General features: G+C 45.9%; 1 protein-coding gene across 3 annotated transcripts in view; it reads right to left on the bottom strand.

Moving 5' to 3' along the window:
• Positions 1–9,995: 9,995 nt before the first annotated feature.
• Positions 9,996–22,572, bottom strand: part of ADARB2 (adenosine deaminase RNA specific B2 (inactive)) — a 324,992-nt gene continuing 312,415 nt past the window's right edge. For all 3 annotated transcript variants that reach the window (XM_072854663.1, XM_072854665.1, XM_072854666.1), the window contains exons 9-10: positions 16,224–16,402; positions 9,996–13,326 (exon numbers count right to left, since the gene is read on the bottom strand). In XM_072854663.1, the coding sequence (XP_072710764.1) occupies positions 13,150–13,326; positions 16,224–16,402 (356 nt within the window). In that variant the 3' untranslated portion in view covers positions 9,996–13,149. The remainder of the gene's footprint in view (positions 13,327–16,223; positions 16,403–22,572) is intronic.

The raw sequence follows: 22,572 nt of genomic DNA, 5'->3' as shown, positions 1-22,572 counted from the left end.
TTTAAATCATTCCTGAGCACAGAAGTGCTGAGGCACCCATGAGAGTCAGGTCCTCCTGCCCTGGATGGACCGTCACCTTGGATGGACCATCACCTTGGATAGACCACCACCTTGGATGGACCGTCACCTTGGATGGACCATCACCTTGGATGGACCGTCATCTTGGACAGACCGTCACCTTGAATGGACCGTCACCTTGGATAGACCACCACCTTGGATGGACCGTCACCTTGGATGGACCACCACCTTGGATGGACCGTCACCTTGGATGGACCGTCACCTTGGACAGACCGTCACCTTGAATGGACCGTCACCTTGGATAGACCACCACCTTGGATGGACCGTCACCTTGGATGGACCACCACCTTGGATGGACTGTCACCTTGGACAGACTGTCACCTTGGATGGACTGTCACCTTGGATGCTTCCCTGCTGCTCACCTGTGTGAGGGGGACAGAAGTGCTGAACTGCCACTGGGAAGAAACTGGGACATTTCTTAGTTAACTTTTGTTCTTATATATCTATAAATATATATATATATATATAGTTATGTAGTGCTAAGAAACTCCATGGAATTTTATCTTTGTGGGGTTTTAGTCTTATTTTTTGATGTACCAAAAATATGGATTGCATCAGGGGGTGCATCATGTTATATTATTATTTGTGTGTATTATAAAATATGTGTGTGTATGTGTGTATATACATGTTGATAATATACATTACTAACGTGCTATGGCTATCGCTTACACACCATAACATGATATAACATATTAATAGATTTTACATTTAAATATTCCATAATGTATTGTAATGTGTTTTACTTTAAACCCTTTCTGGCTAGCTGCCATCCTTTTTTTCTTTCACAGATAGGTCTGTATTGAAAGGAAACATTTTGGTGCTTTAGCTCAGGCGACTTAGGGTGCCAGCTCAAATGATCCAGGGTGGTCTCGCCACCGGGCTGAGTCAGACACATGCATTGTGCTCCTCACAGGTTTTTGTCTAGGTTACACTGAAAGTCCTGCGAGAACAAGATTCCCCAGCCTTCCCAGGCAATTGATTCCTGAGGGCAATTAAAGAAATAAAGGTAGTCCTGCTGCACAGGAGCATTGCACGCCATCTCTGGCTCACTGGGACAGAGCCTTTCCCCCCTCCAGGCTCCACACTGCGGGGGCAGGAAGGCTCACGGAGGAGCAAGGTGTTCACCCAAAGGGTGTGTGGCCTGGCAGAGGCACTTCTCACCTGCAGGACTTTGCCATGGCCACCATGGCACTCTGTGCCTCAGTTTCCCATCAGTAAGGGGTCAGCATAAAAATTATGTGCCATTCACTACTCTGGTAAGGGTAAGGAATGGATTAGATGTACTACAGCTAATATGGGTCTATTAGGAACAATAAACATCTCGCCTATGTATAAAAATCAATTTTTAAGGAAAAAATCTTCAACCTTACCTAAGAAATGCCCTAGAAAGGCTGTGGCACACTCCGTGGAGGTGAGGGGAGTGGAGCTGGAAGGGGCAGGAAGGGCTGTGAGGTTGGTCCTCCTGTCACTTGTGTTTCCCACACCATCTTCTATGCAGAGATTGGCATTTCCAAAAACCTGGCCTTATCTCGCCAGCATCCCTGCAAATGCTGCTGTTGGTCATTTATTATCGGGGCTGGGAATTCCTGGTATTTCATCTGACTTCCCCCTTTTCCCTGGAGCCTGACGCTGCTGCCAGGGCAGAGGCATCGCTGCGCTGACCGAGCGCTTGTGGGAAGTTGCAGTTCCCCCACGGGGCTGGAGATGCCCCAGGATGGCTCCAGGGCACTTGGAGGTGGTGAAGAAAGACAGAAACGTGCAGTATTGCAAGACGGGGGGAAAAAAGGCAGAAACCCCTGGTGCTTAAGAATGAGGCTGCAGAGCTAACACCTCTTCGCCATGGAGAAGGAAAATCCCCCCTCCATGCCTCCATCCCCATCCCTCTCCGCCGCCCTTGCCCCGCTCCCAGCTTCCCCCGGCTCTGCAGCCTCCTGACCCTGTGGAAAATAACTTCAAGTCCCCAGCCTAAGAGACATTTATCTTATTTTTTGTTGTGTCAGTTTTCTGCCTGTATAGTGATTCGAAGCAGTTTGGGAGGATGGCAGGGAGAGGGCAGGAGGTGCAGGCAGCAGCAGGAAAAGGAAGGCGGGGGGAGGCAGAAAAGGGGATCTCCCCTTTTTGGGGCAGCAAGCAGTGAGGTTGGCTGAACCTGTATCGTATGGCTGTGCCCTTTGGGAAAGTACACAAACAGAGAGAGAGAAGACTGGCTTGATTTTTGATTTGATTTGATTGATTAACAGGAAGTATTGACTTGACTTCAGGTGTGGGGAAAAAAAGGTTTACAATTCTAGCCCTAGTGCAGTCGTAAAGAGACTTCAACAACAGTTCAGTGTTTATTGCCCACGTGGAGGAAAAGGGAGATTCGTGTGACTTTCCTGAAGCCTGGAAAGAAGCACATGGGAATAGGCCTTCCTTTGCCTCCTGCCTTTTCCTGGGTTATAAACCACCCGTCCTTCCGCGCGGTGCATGCCTGCTGCAGCTTTGTGAAAGGCAGCGGGAGAGAGCAGGCAGTGAGTGATGCTGAGAGGTGGGAAATCTCAAAAAGAACCAAAATACATTAAATGGCCACATGAATGAGTAAACACAATTCTCCAGGTGACAGCAATGTCTAAAAGGCAGGTGCTCATATCACGGCACCTGTCTGAAGAACCATTCCGTTGTATTTCAGTGAGAAGAGGCAGCAAGAAGCCCCCATCCACATATCAACATGAATAACCCCCTGCACCGTGCTCTAGGTGAATGCTTTACAGGCTGCTGATGGGCTGCGATATGCAGATTTTCCAGCTTCTCCCGATACGTTAGCATCTCTTATTCTGCAAATGGTGCTCTCATCGCACAAAGTATTTAGACATATAAAGAGTTTTTTCCAAGGAAGGGGAACAACGACAGAAGGAGAACAGCAGTTTCTCCAGTGAGGAGCTCTGAGAAATACAGAGACCTCACAGGTGAACACGTGCGTTTCCCCAGTGTTATTTGTAAGCTCTTTTCATTTACGTGTGTTCATGGGGAGGTGAGTGCTGATGGTCTGAATGTAGATATAAGGGTGTAAGAGGACCTGCATTTGCAGCATCACCGTCACCGTGCAGAGCGGTCCCTTCGCCTGTCTGCCTTTTTGCGCTCTGCACCGTGTCGGCACAGGTGCATGTGTGGTGCTGCGGTGAACCAGACCGAGCACTTGGACCTACTCTGAAGTAATATCCCAGGCTAAAAAAGAGAAAGAAAAGGTGACCAGGTTTTCAGCAGGATCAGCTTACCTGCTCTGCATCACTGGGCACCCGCCTGGACTCCGGCAGCAGCGTAGCACAGGGAGAGGGAGACGGGGCGGGGAACGACACAGGGCGCAGTGCTTTTCTCAGAGGCAGTCCTGGCTTAAATGCGAGTAAAACTACTGCTTAAACAGCAGGACATATAGCCTTGTACCCCCCTTTTCTGGTAGGTGAGGCTCTGGCCAGCTGACAGGCCATTGAGCACCAGTGTCCTGGTTCAGCATGTAGGATGGAGTCCTTAAGCAAATATATATAACTATGTATATATGCATATACACACGCACATATATATATGCCAAAGCTACCAGCCCGTGGGCTACAGCAGCTCCTTGGATACACTGCGGGTTTTTTTCCTTTGGAAGCCAAACAAAAGGCCAGCCCCGGCGAACCGGAGGCGGCTGGTTTGTTTGCTCTCTTTTCCTGGGCAGCTCCTGCCCTTTCCCCGGTGCAGGCTGATGCTGCCAGTGCTCGGGGAGAAGGATGTGAAGGACTGAAGAGCTCTAGTCTGTTAATTTCTTTTGAAGAATATAAATTAATGCAGTTTTCTTTTCTCTGGCTTGCAGATATTAAAGGCCAGTATGACTAATAAGCATGATCTATCTTATCATTGGTGGCAATAATACATTAATCACCGCTGATGGAGGCTCCTACAGCCCTGTTGCGCGTGGAGGGAGCAGACGCAGGGCTGGGTGATGGCGAAGGACCACGCGCAGCTCTCAGCTGCTGCAGGCACAAGACAACAAGCATGAGGCAACTCACGTCATTTCTACACCCAGCATCTCTGCAGCAACTTGTGCCTGTGCAACTTAGGACCCCTCTGGCAGTAAAAAAGACAGCTTAGAGGGTGGAAAGACTGTCAAACTATTCAGCCAGTAATAACAATAACAATAACAGTGAAGTCAGGAGCTATTGCAAACCTCCCTGTAAAAGATGGAGAGAGCTGCTTCATTTAAGATGTATTTTTAGTTTGGTTTGGTTTACTGTTTCTCCATGTGTTGTTTTATATTTATCTGTATTAGCAGCAGGTACTTGGCCGTGCTAGCAGGGGAACCCAAAAGCGCCTGACCTCAGTGGCACTATGGCACTGAAAACAGTTGGTTTGGGACATGATTGTGTAGCCTTCTGTCAGGGAAATTTGTAGTAAGAGTTGGCAAGGAGAAAGACGCAGCAGCAGAAACTGAGCATGTTTATGGAAAAAAAAGAAAAGCTACAACTTAAAATGACATTATGGACCTGGTCCTGGGACAGAGGTACTGAACTGCTGTGATATGTGGGGGACCACGCTAAAGTGTTCTTCCCATCTTCCCATGAAGGTCTGTCTAATCTTACCTGCAATGGCTGAATAGAGCTTTTCCCCCATGAAAACTGGAGGAAGGATGACAACAGAGGAGAGAAATCAGCAGCAGGAGTATGGCACTCCCTGGCCAATCCCATAAGCACTAAAATGCTTCACCAGTTTAATGTCATTTCACAGGGTAATCTTCAGCCAGCCTTGTCTAGAGACACTAGCAGCCTGCTTTGGCGCTCAGTGGTGCAAATCATTGAGTAGCACCGTGAAAGTACAAGGAGAGGGAATGATGAAGTGTTTTCATGTACCTTTTTCATGTGACCTTAACTCCCCAGTTCCCTTCATAAACTGAATTCTGCTCAGTTACACTAGTCTGAGTCCTTTGAAGTCAATAGACTTGCATTAAGGTGGCAAAGCTTTACCTTAGTTGGACAATCCCATAGTGTAGTAAGCCAATTTTTTTTTTTATATATTTCACTGACACCTGTGGGATAGAGTGATCTCCACATCACCCCTTGAGTGAAAAAGGGGTTATTTTCAAAATTACTGAGTCTTCACTTTTGCCACAGTTCTTCAAGAGAGACCAGCAGGCAATGAGACAAATAGATGGACAGATTAGCTCCTTCTGATCTGTGCCTAACCCCTTAAGTAACTGAAAAAGAAGATAAAAGGATATTTTAGGAAAGCCACACAGACAGAAAACAGAGCTGAACTTGTACAGCAAATGTTTCAAATAATGAGAAAGGTTCTTCAAATGTATTTCCACTTGTTAGAGGGTCAAAGAGTTACTGGATCACATATGAAAAAAATAGATCTGGAAAGTGCTGAGCCACCACAAGGAAATTCTAATGCAAAGGCTCAGATGGCAATGATGGATGGTTTTGGTTTTCCAGTGAGTACAGCTGTGTCAGGGCTAGGAACCAAGTTTTGGCACAAAAAAAAAAGGTTCATATGGAATCAGTTCTTTTAGCTCTTGAGTTGAAACATGAATTTGGTATTGACCTAATCCTGTTGCTTGCTGCCAGTAGTGACCCTTTCAATGATTTCAATGGCAGTAAAATTATGTTAAGCATAAAGTCCCTCATCAAACCTCTAAATATGTACAGTATATGTTAATTTAGTCAGCCACCAAAATGTATGGCTGGAACGCCTTCTTTCTAGAATTTGAAGACATTCACACTTGATTTTAAAAGCAGATTGATCTGTTTCACATATATATGTACTGTATTCTTTTCTTACAGCCTAATAGGATTAATAGTCAAAAGCAGCTCCCCGTAACAAGGAATAGTCACTGGTTTTTAAAATGGAGAAACAGAAGGTCCTGTGGCTTGCAGACTCTTTGGCTGGGAGTCACCTCCCCATGCACAGTCCTCTGAATGCAGGAGTACAGACTCGCTCTCCCATCAGTGGATAGAGGCCGGACGCTTGAGAGGGTAAGTTCTCCACATCTTTTAGACACTGTGCTGAGTGGGGTGAATCATCTTATGGAGCCACTTTTCTCTATCCAGGAAGCTTAGAAAATGGATTCAAACCAGACACCTAACCTCTGGGTGGATGGAGTGGTTAAGGTGAAGATGGGCCTTGAACAAAGGTTTTTCATGTGTTGTGAACTAGTTGACTGAAGGGCAGGAGCTCCCCTATTCTGAGCTTGGTTTGGGGGTCTTCACTTGCTCGTCTCTTCCTCACTTGAGAGGGTAAACCTAGACAAAAACTGAGGTCTGCTCCTTTCCTGGGCAGGTATCCCCAAATCTGCTATGTCATCATATCTTTTTTGTTCTCTGCCATGTCAAAAGGTTATTAAATTATAATAACAAATAATTTAGCTTCTTCCATATAGTGTGAAATGATATAAATGTGAGACAGCCTCTCAACAACTTTATTCCTGAGTGCCTGTCTTTGTGGTGATTACGATACTTGCTTGTCCCTTTAGACAGCAGCATAAGGAGTTTATCAGTTGAGTTACTCAATGAGAAAGTGCCCTCCTGTTTCGCTGGGATGTGGTCCTGTAGAGGCTTTGAAAGGACCACAAGTAGGATGTGTAGGTGTAGTTCATGGATCTGGACAGGTCAAAGCATGGTGGGGATCAGCACCAGGCCACACACCAGGCAGCCAAGACAAGGCGTGCCCAGAAGATGTGTGGGCTTTAGAGGATATTTAATGCTGGAGGCTGAGAAGGGGTTTGGTACCCAACAATGTTTAAGTGTTGACAGTGACAGGTAGGTTAACAAGTCCCTTTTGAATATTACCTCATCTCCCACTGAAACCTGAGATTTAGGAGCCCAGGTCCCACTGTTCTGTGTGACGGTCAGGATTTTAGGAGCCTGTGGTGTCAAGGGGATACTGGCACCTGTTTTTACTGCTGAAAATGCTTCCTTTTACCACTGAGACCAGGATGCGAACAGGCAATTTGCTTTAGAAAAAAAACAGTTTACTTTAGAATCCACAGTAAAAATATATCCTATTATAGATTTAAGAGTTAACACTCTTAAGTGAGTAAACGCCTTAATTTACTCGTTAAAATCAGCGTAAATAATAAGAGCAATGTGTAGCAAAGAGTATGCTGTGGAAGGCAGGGCTGGGTGTAGGTAGGCTGATGATGCTGGGAGGGAAGGGTATTGCAGCTAAACTACCTCCTTGGTGGATGTGTGAAGTACAGCCTGTGCTAACGCCTGAGTGTGACTTTGAGGTCCCAGGAGAAGGAGAGGTAGGCACCAGTTAGTTTATCAGAGGAGCTGGTCAGACCCAACAGTATGTACCATTCTTCATATCTTATTTTTCTTTGGGGGAGGTTGTTTTGGTAACGTTGGGTGTAAAGGAAGGAGCTCTCTCCTCTTGACTTGGATCGTATCATGGCAGTATAGGCTGTAAAGGCATCTGTTCAGGGCCAGAGGATAACGAACGGGACTTTTTCCTCTCCACAGCAGAACAAGACTTTAATGGTCTAGTGGAAGTAGTTCTGTATTGCAAAGGAAGTTGATAAAATAGAACATAAACTTCTCTAATAGAGGATTTAATTACCAGGAAAGCCAGACTGAATGAAGCATTTGAGCAGAACTATTTCATTGCTGAAAAAGCAATGATTATGAATCCCCTTTCTCCAAGGCCACATTATTTATTCAGGAGGCCTTGGAGTACTAAGAAACCACAAGTCTCTATATGTGTGCATGTGCTTGTATGTCTTTATGTGGTTTTGGGTTTGGTTCTTTTTTTGCATCCAAACAGACTGTCACTACCCTTTAAAAAGTCTCAGATTTTCTCTGACTTCACACAGATTTCCAGCTAAACTGGTGTATCCACATGATCAAGCTGAAACCAGCCAAAGTAATCAGGTCTCAGGGCGGGAAAGTAAGAACAACGGTAATGAATCAAAAGGCTTAAAAAGCTCTTAAATTGCTATTTCATTCTTCAACACACAAGCGTGGCTATCAAGGTTTAACTGCAGCAAAAGGACTTATTTATTTTATTTGAGAAACAGGCACTTCTCTGAAGCCCTCTATTAGTCGATATATCAGCTTGTTCATGTTTTATGTTGTTGTTTTTCCAATATGCAGTTGGAAAAGAAATAACTGTGCCTGACGATGCTGGGGTGTACGCCTGTAAAGTTTTAAATGCAGTTCTGGTATTTAGCCTTTAAACTTAATGAGATTAAACACAGAATCCATCCATACAATTTACCCTAATGACTGCTTTGTAGTTGTTTTCGGCAGCCAAATCGTGTCATGGTGTCTGCCATGGTCGGGCAGTAGCAGCTACTTATGGAGGAGAAAACAGGCTGGAAACCGCCTGCTGTGAACTCAGCCGTGGCCAAACTGCCCAGGAGTGGGCTGAGGGGCTGCCAGGCTGCTGGGAAGCCCCGTAGGGACCTCCTCACCTCCCCCCTTTGCCCTTCATGGCCAGAGCTCTGCTTGTTCCCTGCGTCTGTACCGGGGCTGGTCTCGGCTCGTCCCCTCCAGAGCCCCTCTGCGAGGAAAGCTGATGCTATGCACGGCTTTCGCCAAGTTAAGAATTTGGGTGTTTACATTTTTTTACACCAAAATAATGATAAGCTTATCACCTGGAGGGTGGATAGTGGCACAAGCTGCCTTTCTACTGGTGTGACTTCTCTTCTTTCTGTTTAGGACAGTGTAAAGCTGCCGTGACCATTTTTACTGGTAGGAAAGTAACTGCTGTGTCTGAGGCTGTGGTGAGGGTGAGACTATGGGGTTTGCTTTACCTATATCCAGTTAAAGCAGTAAAATTTATGTCTGCAAATACACTTTGAGATTTACAAATTCAGAGAATCTGTTGCTTTTATTACTCAAGGCAAAAATCCACTGTGGGTGGCGGAATCGGGTCAGCTCACGGTGACTTTTTTTCCACACAGACAACTTCACCCTGCAAATGCTTTCTTCTCCCCCCTCCTCCTTATCTCACCCAAATACCTAATGACATAGATCCAAGCTAAGGAAATGCAGCTGCAGCGAAGTCTTAGCTTGAAAATAAAGCTATGCATAGCCTCTGCCCTGCTATGCTGGGGAATGAAACCCATGGGACAGTCCGTGTGAGTCCAGCACTGACTTCTTCAGCATGAGCAAGCAAAGAGCTGCGGGGCCAGCAAGCTGGTGGGGCTCCCTGTGAGCTGTTGGGCTCAATTTCATCTTGGAACCAAATCTTCACAAGGAGGGGGACAGGGAAATCTCTTTCTAGACAATTGTCACTGTTAGCGTATATATACTTTGACAGTGGGCGCTTCTGAAAGGCTTTGGAGGCTTTGGTAACACCAGTGATCTCTCTGAGGACTGGAAGAGGGAAATCATCTCAAGGCACCAAGTGATGATCATACAATAATGCATGTTAAACCTTTGTGTGGATGGTGTCGTTTGGACTCAGGGTGACTTTAGTCTGCTGTAGCTGAATACTGATAGTTTAAAGCAAGAATAAACCAAGGCCACTCTACCAACGAAGAAGAAATCTGCAAAGATGTACTGACCTTTTGTTCATCGCTTTAGTTTTCTCAAGCAGCTTTATACAGCAAGTCCCATGCAGTCTGAGTTTGCAAAAACATATTTAATTTTTATTAAGAAAGACCTTTGAGAGTAACCTGGAAGGATCAAATTAGAGATGGACCCAGTTCACTCTTCTTCCAGGATAAGACTGTGTCCCTGTATGGCTTCTTCTACATGACTGGGCACATCCATCTCTCCAGACGTGTGTGATTCCTACAATGCATCAAATCCAAACTGAATAAGAACGTGTTGTCTGTAAATCTACCGTAGGTGTGTATAAAAATACATACTAGCATTTTGGAGCACATTGAAATTGATTGCTAAGCCACAGTGAAAAATGATCAACAAACAGTGAAAGAACAATTTTACTTGGCATTTTATTCACTTAACAGAAACATTCACTTATCAGGTATCACTGAAGTGCAATTTACAGAACTTAGCAGCAAATTCACATATGTAAATTCAGATTTATTTTCTTTTGTTGTCTTTTTGTTTCTTTTTTTTACAAATATTACAAATGTACATCCATTAGTACAGTATTGCCATTCACTCATGCGTGTTATGTACAGAATCTTCACTAAAGAATTACTACTGAGCAAGTTTTCCTTTGCTTCAGGCAATGCTGCGTGTAGGTCGTGTGCTTCTGGGATGTGGTCCCATCACACTCTATCGCTGCACGTAATGAGAAGAAGTAGACATTTAAGGTCATGTTCCACCCTAGTGCAAGCAGGTGCAACTCCATTGCCTTCAATGAGATCCGCTGATGCCCACTTGCAGTGGGGACTCAGTTTGGTCCCCACTACTAAATTCATTCTGGCAGCTGAATCCAGGATTGCATTTATGTATCTCTTGCAACAAAGGATAATTCAATCCCACCACACTTTTCTTTTTGTCCTTAAAAATAATCAGGCATGGTGTTTTGTCACAGTAGCTGCAACACCAGCCTGTGGAGCTATATGCATTAGTTGAGCCGATGTCATGCCAGGGCTAGAGGAGGGTGGATGAGGGCAGGGAGATGTAAGGAGGAGCCTTGAGGTCTCTTGTGTGCTAGGTAAAGACTAACTTGGAGCGGAAAAGTAGAAGACGCTGCTTCCCCCTGCCCTCTGGATGTCTGCATGAGAAACCTCGTCCTCCTCTCTGGTTGCCCTGTGGTTTCTCTCCCTCGGTGGGAGCAGATGGAGCCCCTGGGACCACCACTGCCACTGTCACTCACAGCTTCTTCCGCACCTCCAGTCGTGGGCCTGATCCCCACCCACCCGCTGCCCCTCTGGGCACCTTTGCTGCCCAGAACACACTGGAGGTCTGTACCAGTGACAGCTGTGTTAGAGGATGGGACCGTGTGGAGGTACCGGGAAGCTCCAGAAGGTGCCACCATATTCTGAACGTTAATCAGAAGAGCTGACAAAGTGGTCAAAGTATTGAAAAAGTGGTTACCACAAAATGCTTCCGTTATTGAAATGTCTCAGGTTTTGTTTTGTTGTTTTGTTTTTTTTTTTAAACTATTTCTACTCTAAGGATTTTTTTTTAAAATATTTTTGGTAGTTAATATGGAATGTATTATTTTGCTGAAAAGGTTTCTGGAAGGGGAGAGCTTTGTTTTATCTAATTTAAAAATTCTAGTTTATCACAATTGTTTTTATACAAGACACTATAGATACATCTTGCAGTTTATAATCTAAAAATAAAATCTCATCAAAATACTGTAGCTATTCTATTGTGGGCATCAATAAACAATGTATTTACTGTATATGGCTCTCCAAACATGATAAACCCTATACAAAGAGCATCTATCTTTATTGATAGGAACAGTTTCCCGTGTAAAGGAAATTACATGGAAAAATATGAGCCTTGTGTTGTTTGAAAAGTAACTCAGCTTGACAGTTCTGAGAAAATACCAAGACAATTATCACAAATCAGTAGCAGCATGTTATATACAGATTTAGAGAATCACAGGAATAAAAAGAAAACAGTAGTTATATACCCGCAAATCCTGTCATTTAAAAAACCAAAACCTGAAAGAAATATACAGGGCATTTGAAGGTTGGTTCTGCAGTGGGACTATCAAAGCTCAGTTCTCCCATCACTATATCTATCTATCTTCTGCATTCTGATGAAGTTTGGGATGGTTCAAAGATGAGGTTATATCAGACCCAGCCACAGTTATGAAGAAAATATTTAACTGTTGGGTGCTACTCACCTCCTAACTGAAAAAACCCCACCTGCTTTTCAAACTGCAGATGAACATGAATAATAATAATACCAATACTTGGCATTTACACAGAGCTAGAATCTGAAAGCTCTTACATTGAGTAAGCCTGTAGTTGCATCTGCTGCACTTATGTCAATTGGACGACGTGGGGAGGTAAAACTCACTGCAAGAGTGACAGAATCTGGCTTACACTGTTGCATATGACCAGAGCACTTTGTTCCTGCCAAGTTCCTTAGATGTGAAGCAGGTAAGTATTATTATCCCCATTTGATAGATGGAGAAACTGAGGCAGGAAAGAGCCAAGCATCAAATATGCTTTCTAGTTTGGGATGTCTTAGTCATGGCTAGCCAACCCACCGATTTTTCAGATGTACGGAGCATCCTGAGCTCACACCCACTTAATTTAGAGCCGTGGATCCTCGCAAGCTTTGAAATCTGAGGCTCTGGGTCCTGGCTTCAGCCTGTCTGATTTTAGGCAGCTAGCTGAAGCTTCAGAGCTGGTCTTCACCGGCAGCCCCTGCAGAGCGGCGCACCTCCACGGGCAGCGCAGGTTTGAATTGCCCTCTTGAAGAGCATCTGCATCCCGGCTGGTGTCTAAAGGGCACGGGTGATGAACTGGGCCTGGATAATTAAAATTTGCAGTGTGTAAAACTTGTGGCCAGATTTGAAGATTTGGTGGGAAGTGGTTTGTCCAAGGCGTTGGAGGGAGCAAGTGTAAAAACCAAGGGAATCCTAACGGCCGGCTTTGTGCTCAGAGCCAGCAGTGGAAAATGGAGTTTAAAAATGTTGCTTATCTTTGAGGTCCAAATTCTTTCTCACACATTTAGGCAGCTAACAGGATGTTTTTTGCATAGAGGTTAGACATGGATGATTATGGATGCTCTGAGACCTGCTGTCATGCCGTGTGCCTGGGGTGCTTCCGTCTTTGCTCACTATTTTCCATTATTCAGTGGTGACTCTTGCACTGATTGTGTGAGGGAAAACAAACTCTATTTTGGATCAGACAGGTGGCCTGCTAACGCCTCAAATCAATAATAACTAAGAGCAATAAACAGTGAAAAGCAGAATCTTTGTGGGGGTGGCATTATAATTTGGGCAAGTGCATTCTTGGGAAGGGATCATGGAAAAGCAGTTTTCTAAAGTCAAGTTCAGTGCATCAGACACATTTCTATTTACGTATTTCCAATACAGAATTAAAAGCAAATATTCCCATGAAGGTTGCTATTAAATCTCAAACTGCTTTGATGCTCTCGGCTCACGCATCCTGCCTAGCCTTCTCTCCAGCTGATTTGATCCGGTCATGTAGCAAAGGTGTCAAGTGATTTATACAGTTAGTAGGAACTGATCTTGCTCTGGGGGTTTCTTTACCCAGGTGCCCAGACCGGCTTTCTGAAACGCTTTAAACAGCTGCTGCTTGACAGACTGGTACGTCTGAGCCACCAGCTTTGCCTCGCTGTACACTGATGGCATGTCTCCATGGCTTGGTATTCGTGTGCTCAGCTGCAGAACAAAAATCAGAGAAGGGGAAAAAAATAAAATAATAATAAAAAGAAATCAACCAACGAGCCAAAAGAGACAGGAGGCTTCAGTAGCTGTATAATCGTCCTGTCTACATTTCATAAGCAACAAACAAACGATCACTGTGCTTTGTGTGTTTGCTTTTGGTTTAACAACAAAAAAGCAGGGAAGCAATTAATGCCTGTGACATGGTTTTGAGCCATTGCAAAGAAGAATGGGGTAAACAGCTTTGCCTTGGAGTGGGCATAGACAGTAGCAAATCTTGGTGTGTTTTACAAAGGCAAAATCCTACTTCTCAGTTAAGATGATTTTTAGGGAAAAAAAGGGAAAAAATCCTTTCTGGGGATCTTTAAAGAATGTGCTCAGTTTAGCCCAGGAAGCGGAGCAGCTCAGTGCTTCCAAGTAATGCCAAGAGACACAAGAAGGAGGGTCCCCTCCCACACTCTCCCCTTTTCCCTCTTTAATGTGTTATCGTAAGAGATGCTGTGAAACCTGCCCAGGACAGGGCAGAAATCAGGCGTCAAGATTCATGCTGGTGCAGGAAAATCAAGCGCTCTGCCGGGACACAGGAGCCACCCGCCGGGAGCTGCCTCGGGAGACAGCAATGCGTCCACTGCCCCTCGTCACCTGGAGCACACACGTGGGAGCAAGCACCCTTCGCTTTGCGTAGGGACTAAATAAACGAACTCCTCTGACCTGCCCAAGTCTTAACAGTGCAGAACCAGCAGTGAGGCTTTGACAATATAGGAAAGAAACTGAAGTCTGGAAAATGCCTTAGAGCAAGCAGACGGGTGAAAGTCCAATGCTTACAAGCCAGGGAAATAGCACCCTGTAGGAGAAAGCACCCTCACAACATGACCTTGGAGACCAAACAACACTGTTTTCCTTCCCTCTAAAAAGGAGACATGCTGAAAGACAGATTAAAGGAAAAGGCGAAAGCACAGCCTGAAATGAGCTGCTCCGGTCCGGCTGGTGCCAGCATACCACGGTGTGTATTGGCCCAGCCGGCAAGGGAGGGTCATGCTGCTGGCCCGGGCACCAATGGGCCACAAGCTGGCCTGGCCGGCGGTGGGTCCCCTCCAGCTGCCCCTCTGTTACCTGGAGGTGGATGCCGATGACATGAAACGCTTCATTTTGTCAAAAGCAAAGTGCCCTGCTCAGCCATGAGTTACTCCCTCCTGTTCACCCCAGTGCCATCCCCGGTGCCAGCCAGGTGCGGTCCAGCTCTCCCAGCCATAGTCCTGGCCATAGCCTGCTCCGGGGCCCAACTTGTTCCAGGGCGTTTTCCCATGAGGATCCCTCCTTTTTGGGGGCAGCAGGAGTGCTTCTCACCCCCCTTCCCATGCCTATTTCTGCTGTGCAAGAAAAAGGTTGGGACCTGTGCCATGGAACAGTGACTGAGCCCTGGGCATGAAGCCCAGGCTCGTCCCTTCTGCTCCCCCCAGGCTCAGGGTCCCTGCTTGAACAGGTCATGCCACTGCCTGGGCTGGGATGAGTCCCACCAGCCTCCTTCCCTGGGGTCTCCTGCAGAGCAGAACAACCCCTCTGGGCTTGTCCTCATACCTCCCCACCCTGTGTGTCCCTTTGCCTTCCCGAATGACTTTGTTGATGGAAGTGGCTCCAGACTTCCCTGCTAGCACTCCGCCTTGTTCTTTTCCACTCATTTCCCAATAGTAAAAAGGTTTTGTCACTTAATAAAATAATTTTTTCTCGTCCTTGTCTTTTCCCACTCTACATGGACTGCAGGACAATTCTTGACAAGCCTCCTTATAGCAAATTAATGTTCTAGCAGTGAAAGTAGGTGGGCTGAAGAGACACTTTGCATTTTCCCTGCTGTTCCTCCTGGAAGTGGTGGGGTCAGGCTCACCACCTTGGTATCTGTGCCCTTCTCTCCCCCAGCACGTCCTTGAAGGGTTAGGCAAGAGGAGAAATGGTGACTCCAGAACCAGGAATAATGAGAAGAAAATTTCCTTATTCCACATCAAGCTTCTTCCTATATGTCCTACATCACTATGTTCCACCCTGTAGTTTTTGGCCATCCATCTGTCCTGCCACTGTCTCATGTCTGTGGGAAGTAAAGTGAAGTGTGAGGGCGTTGATTTCCGTGCCGTTTCAAATAAGAGGAGTCCATGGCCATCTTCCCTAGAGAAAGCAGGGCTGTCAAAGGGTGGTGACCATTTTAATTAAGTACAACCTGTAGTTTAATGCCATTAAATTGTACTGCTGCTGAGTGTAAAGAAATCGGAGAGCCTTCAGCACCTGGCCACTCACCCTGTAAGGAGCAGCTGTATCATTGTATGGATTTATCAGCACATCTGGGAGAGTCGGGAAGAGGAGGGGAGTGGGCAATCCATAGCACCTGCTTCAGTCAGCTAACTTGGGTGAGATTGGGAGCGGTTTATGTTGGGAGTCTAAACCCCTGTGGAACAATGAAGTGAGGTAGATGCCTCCAAGGCAATGAGAAATACTTCCCTCAGGCCTCTAAGACTTAGTGAGTTGAATACTGCCCTTAGAATCAAAGGGATACTTGGGTGAGATGCATAAGAAATTACCCAGTTGTGCTTGTATGGACACTTAACACTCTCGGCTTTTGACTGCTCATCTGAGCATGGCTCCATTGCCAAGGACAGCCAGAACACCCATCTCCCCTCCAAATCCACCTGGGTTTCTGCCCTTGGCTTTCTCTGGACTCTTAGCTCCCATAGCTGACCCCACAGGCTCTTGGCTCCTGATGCTCTCCCAGGTCCTACCAGGAGGGACACAGGACACCTGTGGAGGCTGCAGCTTCATCATGAGATTGCTAAAACAGGGCTAACTCCAGGGTAAGGACTAGCCCACCTAGGGCTGGTGGCAGTGTCCTGTCAGTGCTCCAGACCTACCTTGCCATGAAGCTTTGCCCACCGAGTGAAGAACATGTGCTTGCAGAGCCGTGAGGGACTCCCACAGGTCCTCTTCCCTGTTGTGGCATTGATAACCTCCAGGTCGGTGTTCCCCACAATCCAGTTCACACTGAAGCTGGGAGATTTTCCGGGCTGCCGAGCATCAGCGTGGCTAACCCCTGGCAGGAAAGAAGGACACCAGTAACATCCAGCGCTCAAAACCTTCAGAGGCTGCTAACATGTGGTGGGTCATTGTGGCACATGAAACCTCCTTGAGTGAACATGCTGACATTGTGCACTATACATGCTGTTGTCACCATCAATTAAATGTTACCAGTCCGAGTACCTTAGAGAGACATAATTTAGCAATTCCTATAGATCTTTTTCCACCTTGCAGGCAAACTTTTTGTTAGCCTAAGGAAAGCCATTAGATTGTAGCGTGTGGTATTGACAGCAGTGGTATGGTTGCTGAGTGAAATCTTTCAGAAAGGCTTTAATGGGATAACTGGTCTTTAAAAGGAACTAAGCAGAAAAGTGCTTTTGCCATGAGTTCCTCCAGGTGAGCCTTCCACGGTCCAGAGTATTTATCTGCTATGAACTGCTGGGGCCTTTGCTGTGACAGGAACTCTGGATTGTAGAGGGTACAAACAGGGGATAAGAAAATACAAAACATACATTTCATCATCACAGAGAGTTTATTAGATCCAAGTTAATAATGATCTTGTAGACATCACAAAGCTACACAGAAAACTCTTTCTCCCCACCTTGTGACTGCCTGCAAGATTCCATACAGATCCCTGTATGGATGCAACAATCTCTTCAAGAGCTAGTTAGTGTCCTAATGGCAATATTTTGGATATCTTTAAGTGGAATGTGTCTTATTTAATTTTAGATAGCTACAATGAAGATGTTTTCAGTCACCTGGTGTGACTGCATGACCTTTGTGTCATTCACATGGCCGGTTTTGGACATCTGAATCACATACTGGAGTGCACTGCCTACATGGAAAGACATGGAGCTGTTGGAGCAGGTCCAGAGGAGGGCCACAAAAATGATCAGAGGGATGAAACACCTCTCCTGTGAAGAAAGGCTGGAAGAGTTGGGGTTGTTCAGCCTGGAGAAGAGAAGGCTCCAGGGAGACCTTATTGCAGCCTTTCAGCACTTAAAGGGGGCTTATAAGAAAGATGTGGACAAACTTTTTAATAGGGCCTGTTTTGATAGGACAAGGGGTAATGGTTTTAAACTGAAAGAGGGTGGATTCAGACTAGCTATAAGGAAGAAATTTTTTACAATGAGGGTGGTGAAACACTGGCACAGGTTGCCCAGAGAGGTGGTAGATGCCCCATCCCTGGAAGCATTCAAGGTCAGGTTGGATGGGGCTCTAAGCAACCTGATCTAGTTGAAGATGTCCCTTCTCATTGCAGGGGGACTGGACTAGATGACCTGTAAAGGTCCCTTCCAACCCAAACTATTCCATGATTCTATGATTCTGTGATTCTGTGATTCTATGATTCTATGACTGATTGTATGGGTGAGATCTACCTTGGCTCTAAATGCAGATCAAGGCTGCAAGGTCAGTGTGGGTATGTACATGAGAGATAGTTATTTTTAATCAGGTAAATTCCTGTCTCTTCTTAGCCATTTAATGTAGTTCAACCTTTCCATGACTCCTGTAGCTTTCTCATTTCTTGTACCTGAAACCAGGGAAGGATTAGTCTTTGCAAGGAAATAAGAGGAATAAAGAAAGTGGTTGGTTTATTTTCCAGCACAGGATAAATGCAACCAAGTGAGCTCTGCCTTGCCCTGCTCATTAGTGCTTTTGGGAGCAAAGAATCAACACTGGGAGCTTCCAAGGCTGGAAAAGACAGAGTGACCTGAAGCAATTTGAATATTTTGGAAAACGTGGGCATTGGATGATGTGTCTGGATCCAGCTGTTAAGTCCCTCTCTACTGATTTGCTGTGTGGGCCACTAGCCTGCAAACCTGGACAACGAAAGCCACTGTGCAGAGCAAGCAGGTGGGGACCGTGCTGGTGGGCAGGGGCTGCCTGGCATGGCCACCCCGGCACAGGCCAGTGCCAGGGCTGGATCTCTGTTTCCAAATAACAGCTCCCGCTGGAACTGCTGCCTGTAGCAGCTCCAGCAACAGCTCATGGTTTGCACAGCTTGATGGGCACTGCTTTCATTGCTGCTGGGTGGACGGCAACAGAGAAATGTCCTTTATATTTTCCGCTGAATGGTTTCAAAGAACTTTTGCAGAGAGGGAGAAGTACTGATATGGGCTGTTCAGAGAGGAGGAGATTAAAGAAGAGAGATCAAAACCCGTCCTTTCCAAAGTGCCCCTTCTTGCACACCATAAGCATCTGCTGATCTCAGGCAGAATGGTAGGAGATGGGAGCTGGTGGGAACCTGGCATCCATTGCTGCATTTAAACATGCTGAGCTTGGTAAGCCCCTGAAGGAGCCCAGGGAGAGGTGGAGGGCTGTGCAGGGTCAGCTGTGGCAGAGACACTGCCTCCTGCCTGGGGCCTCTCAGCATCATGGGGAGCAATGTTGGTGAGGGACGTGCTCCCTCTGCTCCTTCCAGTGTGGTCCCCTCTGCCCTGGGAGGGAGTTGCAAGAGCCAGATGGGACTGAGCACACAAACACAGAGAAAGGTGGCCATTTGTGCTGGTTTTGGCTGGGATAGAGTTAGTTTTCTTCACAGTAGGTAGTATGGGGCTATGTTTTGGATTTGTGCTGAAATATAGAGATGTTTTCATTATTGCTGAGCAGTGCTTACACAGAGTCAATAATATAGAGATGTTTTCATTATTGCTGAGCAGTGCTTACACAGAGTCAAGGCCTTTTCTGCTTCTCACCCCACCCCACCAGCGAGTAGGCTGGGGCTGCACAAGAAGCTGGGAGGGGACACGGCTGGGACAGCTGACCCCAACTGACCAAAGGGACATTCCATACCATATGGCGTCATGGTCAGCATATAAAGCTGGGGGAAGAAGAAGGAAGGGCAGGACATTCGGAGTGATGGCGTTTGTCTTCCCAAGTAGCCGTTATGCGTGATGGAGCCCTGCTTTCCTGGAGATGGCTGAACACCTGCCTGCCCATGGGAAGGAGTGAATGAATTCCTTGTTTTGCTTTGCTGGTGTGCGTGGCTTTCGCTTTAACTATTAAACTGTATTTATCTCAACCCATGAGTTTTCTCACTTTTACCCTTCTGATTCTCTGCCCCATCCCACTGGTGGGGAGTGAGTGAGTGGCTGTGTGGGGCTCAGATGCTGGATGGGGTTAAACCACGACACCATTGAAGGGAAAAAATTATACGGCACAACCACTTTGCATTGGTGGCAAAGCTGGAATTGCAGAAATCATCTCAGTCACTGGGAGTGAACTTGCTACCATGTGTAGAAGAGAATTACAGCTAAGTCATAACCTCACCCAGGATTTGTAAACACAGTCATGTTGTATTAATACCTCTTTCAATTTTTTTCCCCCCTGAGATAACAGATCAGTCTGCATCTAAAACTCAGGTTCACCTAGGCAACAGGATATAAACTGAGCTTGAAAATCAGATAGCTCTCTGGCACTATTCAAACACCTCTATACAGAACAAGATGCAAACAGATCAAAATCAGCTGTTTGACACTATGCACCACTCTCTGTTGAGATAGCACCCAAAAGCTTAGAGGACTTGAGTGCCAAAAGACAAAATAGCAAACACTTTGCTGTGCAAAGTTGCCACAGGCCACTAAATAAATAAAAATGTTGTGAAAACACTGACCGGAGGAAAAGAAGGAGAGGCTGCACGGAGGACAGAGCAGGCTGGGGGTGCCCATCGGATGCGGGCTGTACACCGCTGCCCAGCCTGGCACCTCCCTCTGCTCTTGGTGGACTACTGTGAGAGCCAGGATCTTGCCCCAGTGCCTGGAAAACCCTTCGTGCTGGTTTGGCTTTCATGCTTTCTCTTCCCAGCTATTATATATAAGTACACATATTTAGGTAAGTAGAAGATATTTTCACATCATTTTCTGAATGCAACAGAAGAGGCTTTAAAGAAAAAAACATGAGACTCATGACAGATGCAAATACAGACCCTAGATATATTCTTTGATTGTTGTTTTTGATCCTTTTTTAACACTTTTTAAAAGTTTTTCTTTTGACAAATAATTGTTCTGATTTTATTTGAAAGGTAACACCCAAATAATCATCTGGATAATTTTTCCTCCCTTATGTAAAACATCCTCCTTAAAACTAACACAACAAAGAGTACAATAGTAGAACATAGAAACTGGAAAGAAAAGAAAAGTCTTTGTACAAATAATATGAACTTGAGTATTGTGCGATATGAACTGAAATCTGTCTTCATTCTCCTCTCTCTCCTAGCAAAACCTCATGCCTCTTCATGATACCCTTTAGAATGGCCTCAATCTTAAGAGAACAGGAAATAAAAATGACACAGGGCTTTTCTTTCTTCTAAAAAATACACCCAAGAGTAGTCCCGGTGAATGAGTGGATTTCCATCTGGCTGGGACTGGTGTGAGTGGAAAACCTCACTGATTATTCTTCTGTGGCCAAGGAGTTATCTCAGGATATCTCATCACACATCATGACTCTCCTAACCATTGAAATGTTTGTACCTCTATGATCAAGTGACAAAATAATTGGCATCCTTATAATTGAAGGACTCCTGCAATTTGAAATCCCTGGCTGGCCTGATCTCTGAGACGAGTGTGGGAGGTGGAGTTGCCTGGCTGAGATTGCTGAGGTTGGGTCTCTAATGCATTCGCTATGGCTTTTGCTAGGTGCCCATCTCCTTAGTCACTGGATATGCTGTGGGCACAGTTTTCCAGGTAAGAGAAATGCAGCACAAGCCTCAGTGATGTAAGTTTTAAGCACTATTGGCTCCCTGGGATTTGTGGTGGGGGGAGGATCACAAATAATGGCTTTAGAGACAAAAACAATGTAGACAGAGAGAGACAGATTCCTCCCACTGCTTTTCCTGGGCTGAAGAAAACCCACAAACACAACCAAAAGCAAAGCGAAAGTTTTTCCAAACAGAAGTCTCCGGGAAGGAGGAAGCCAGCCATGAAACATGCAGATATTTGAAGTGACACAAGGGTCGCTCTGATGCATTTCTAACTCCCTTGAAATCTCTGGCAATGACTCTTGGACATAAATATACACTTGGGCCAAGTATGAGCCATTACTTTTACTCTGCAAGGCCAACCCAGAAAAGCAATAGCTGTTCTGTGGTTAAATCTTTTAATAAATCACTTATTGTGTTTTCAGTCCTTCAGCAGTTCAAGTGGGTTTCCCTGTACATCCTGCGGACACAGTGAAAGTGGGTGTGATTTTGATCTTAATGTATGGGTGGACTTACAATGAGTTAGGGCTGGCACAGGATGAGATCAGCTTCCCCAGTGGGAGATGCAGAGGCTTTTGGCAGCCAGGGGTGTGTTGCCAAAATAACAGCTAGGTTCGGGAAATGGGGCAATTTTTCCTGTCCAGGTGTGAGTCCTTTCCTCCCTCCCACCATGTGGCGTGGGAAGGAAGAGGGGGCTGAGTCATGCCCATGCTGGACCAGTGCAGGAGGGACAGGAGGGGACATAGGGTGGAGGAGTCGTGTGGAGCACAGTTTCCTGTGTACTTGCATTGCACAGTCTCTGGCTAGCTGCACTGAAGAGTTAAAAAATGGAGATAAGCTGTTCAAATAAGGATAAGCCTTCTGACCTACTCACCTCATAACATGTACATGCACATTACACTTGCCAGATATACTAAACCGCACAGAACCTGAGAATTTCCCCAGTGGCTAAACTATCACTTCTGCCTCAGCCAAACTAATTTTGTCATAAGGACACATTAGAAAAAAAAAAGAAATAGACAAGAGATAAAACAGCACTCCCCTGACTGAGGAACCTAGAGGACTTTGAAAGGCAATGGTGTACTCCACTAAAGCATCCTGACCTCCCAACTCTGTAACCCTGACATGGTATTGGTGTCTCAGGGAACCCTCCTGAAGAACAATTACCAGAGTCTAAGAGTAAAAGAAGGGTCTATTCCTGTGCAGAACTGGTGTCCCTTAGCACTCACATGCCTCATGAGGATCTGAAGGCATCCAAGACTTTGTGGGATTTTGCTGGGATGAGGCCGGACAGCTGCTACCTGGCTGGGGGTTAAGGAAGAGGGATTCAGGGGGATGGAGAAGAAAGGACCAGAGACCTGGGGTAGGGACAGGGGCTGGGAAGGAGAAGTGGTGGCAGTGAGAGTAGCCCAAAAGATAGCTGGAAACCACGGAGATGCTCACACGGCAGGCAGCAGCCTCGTCAGAGGGCAGCAATGCCTCCCTGAGGT

Source organism: Ciconia boyciana, chromosome 2 (assembly GCF_034638445.1).
Source record: "Ciconia boyciana chromosome 2, ASM3463844v1, whole genome shotgun sequence".
NCBI classification, from domain to species: domain Eukaryota; kingdom Metazoa; phylum Chordata; class Aves; order Ciconiiformes; family Ciconiidae; genus Ciconia; species Ciconia boyciana.
The sequence above is the reverse complement of the archived record's forward strand: the minus strand, read 5'-3'. Positions and strand labels throughout refer to the sequence as shown.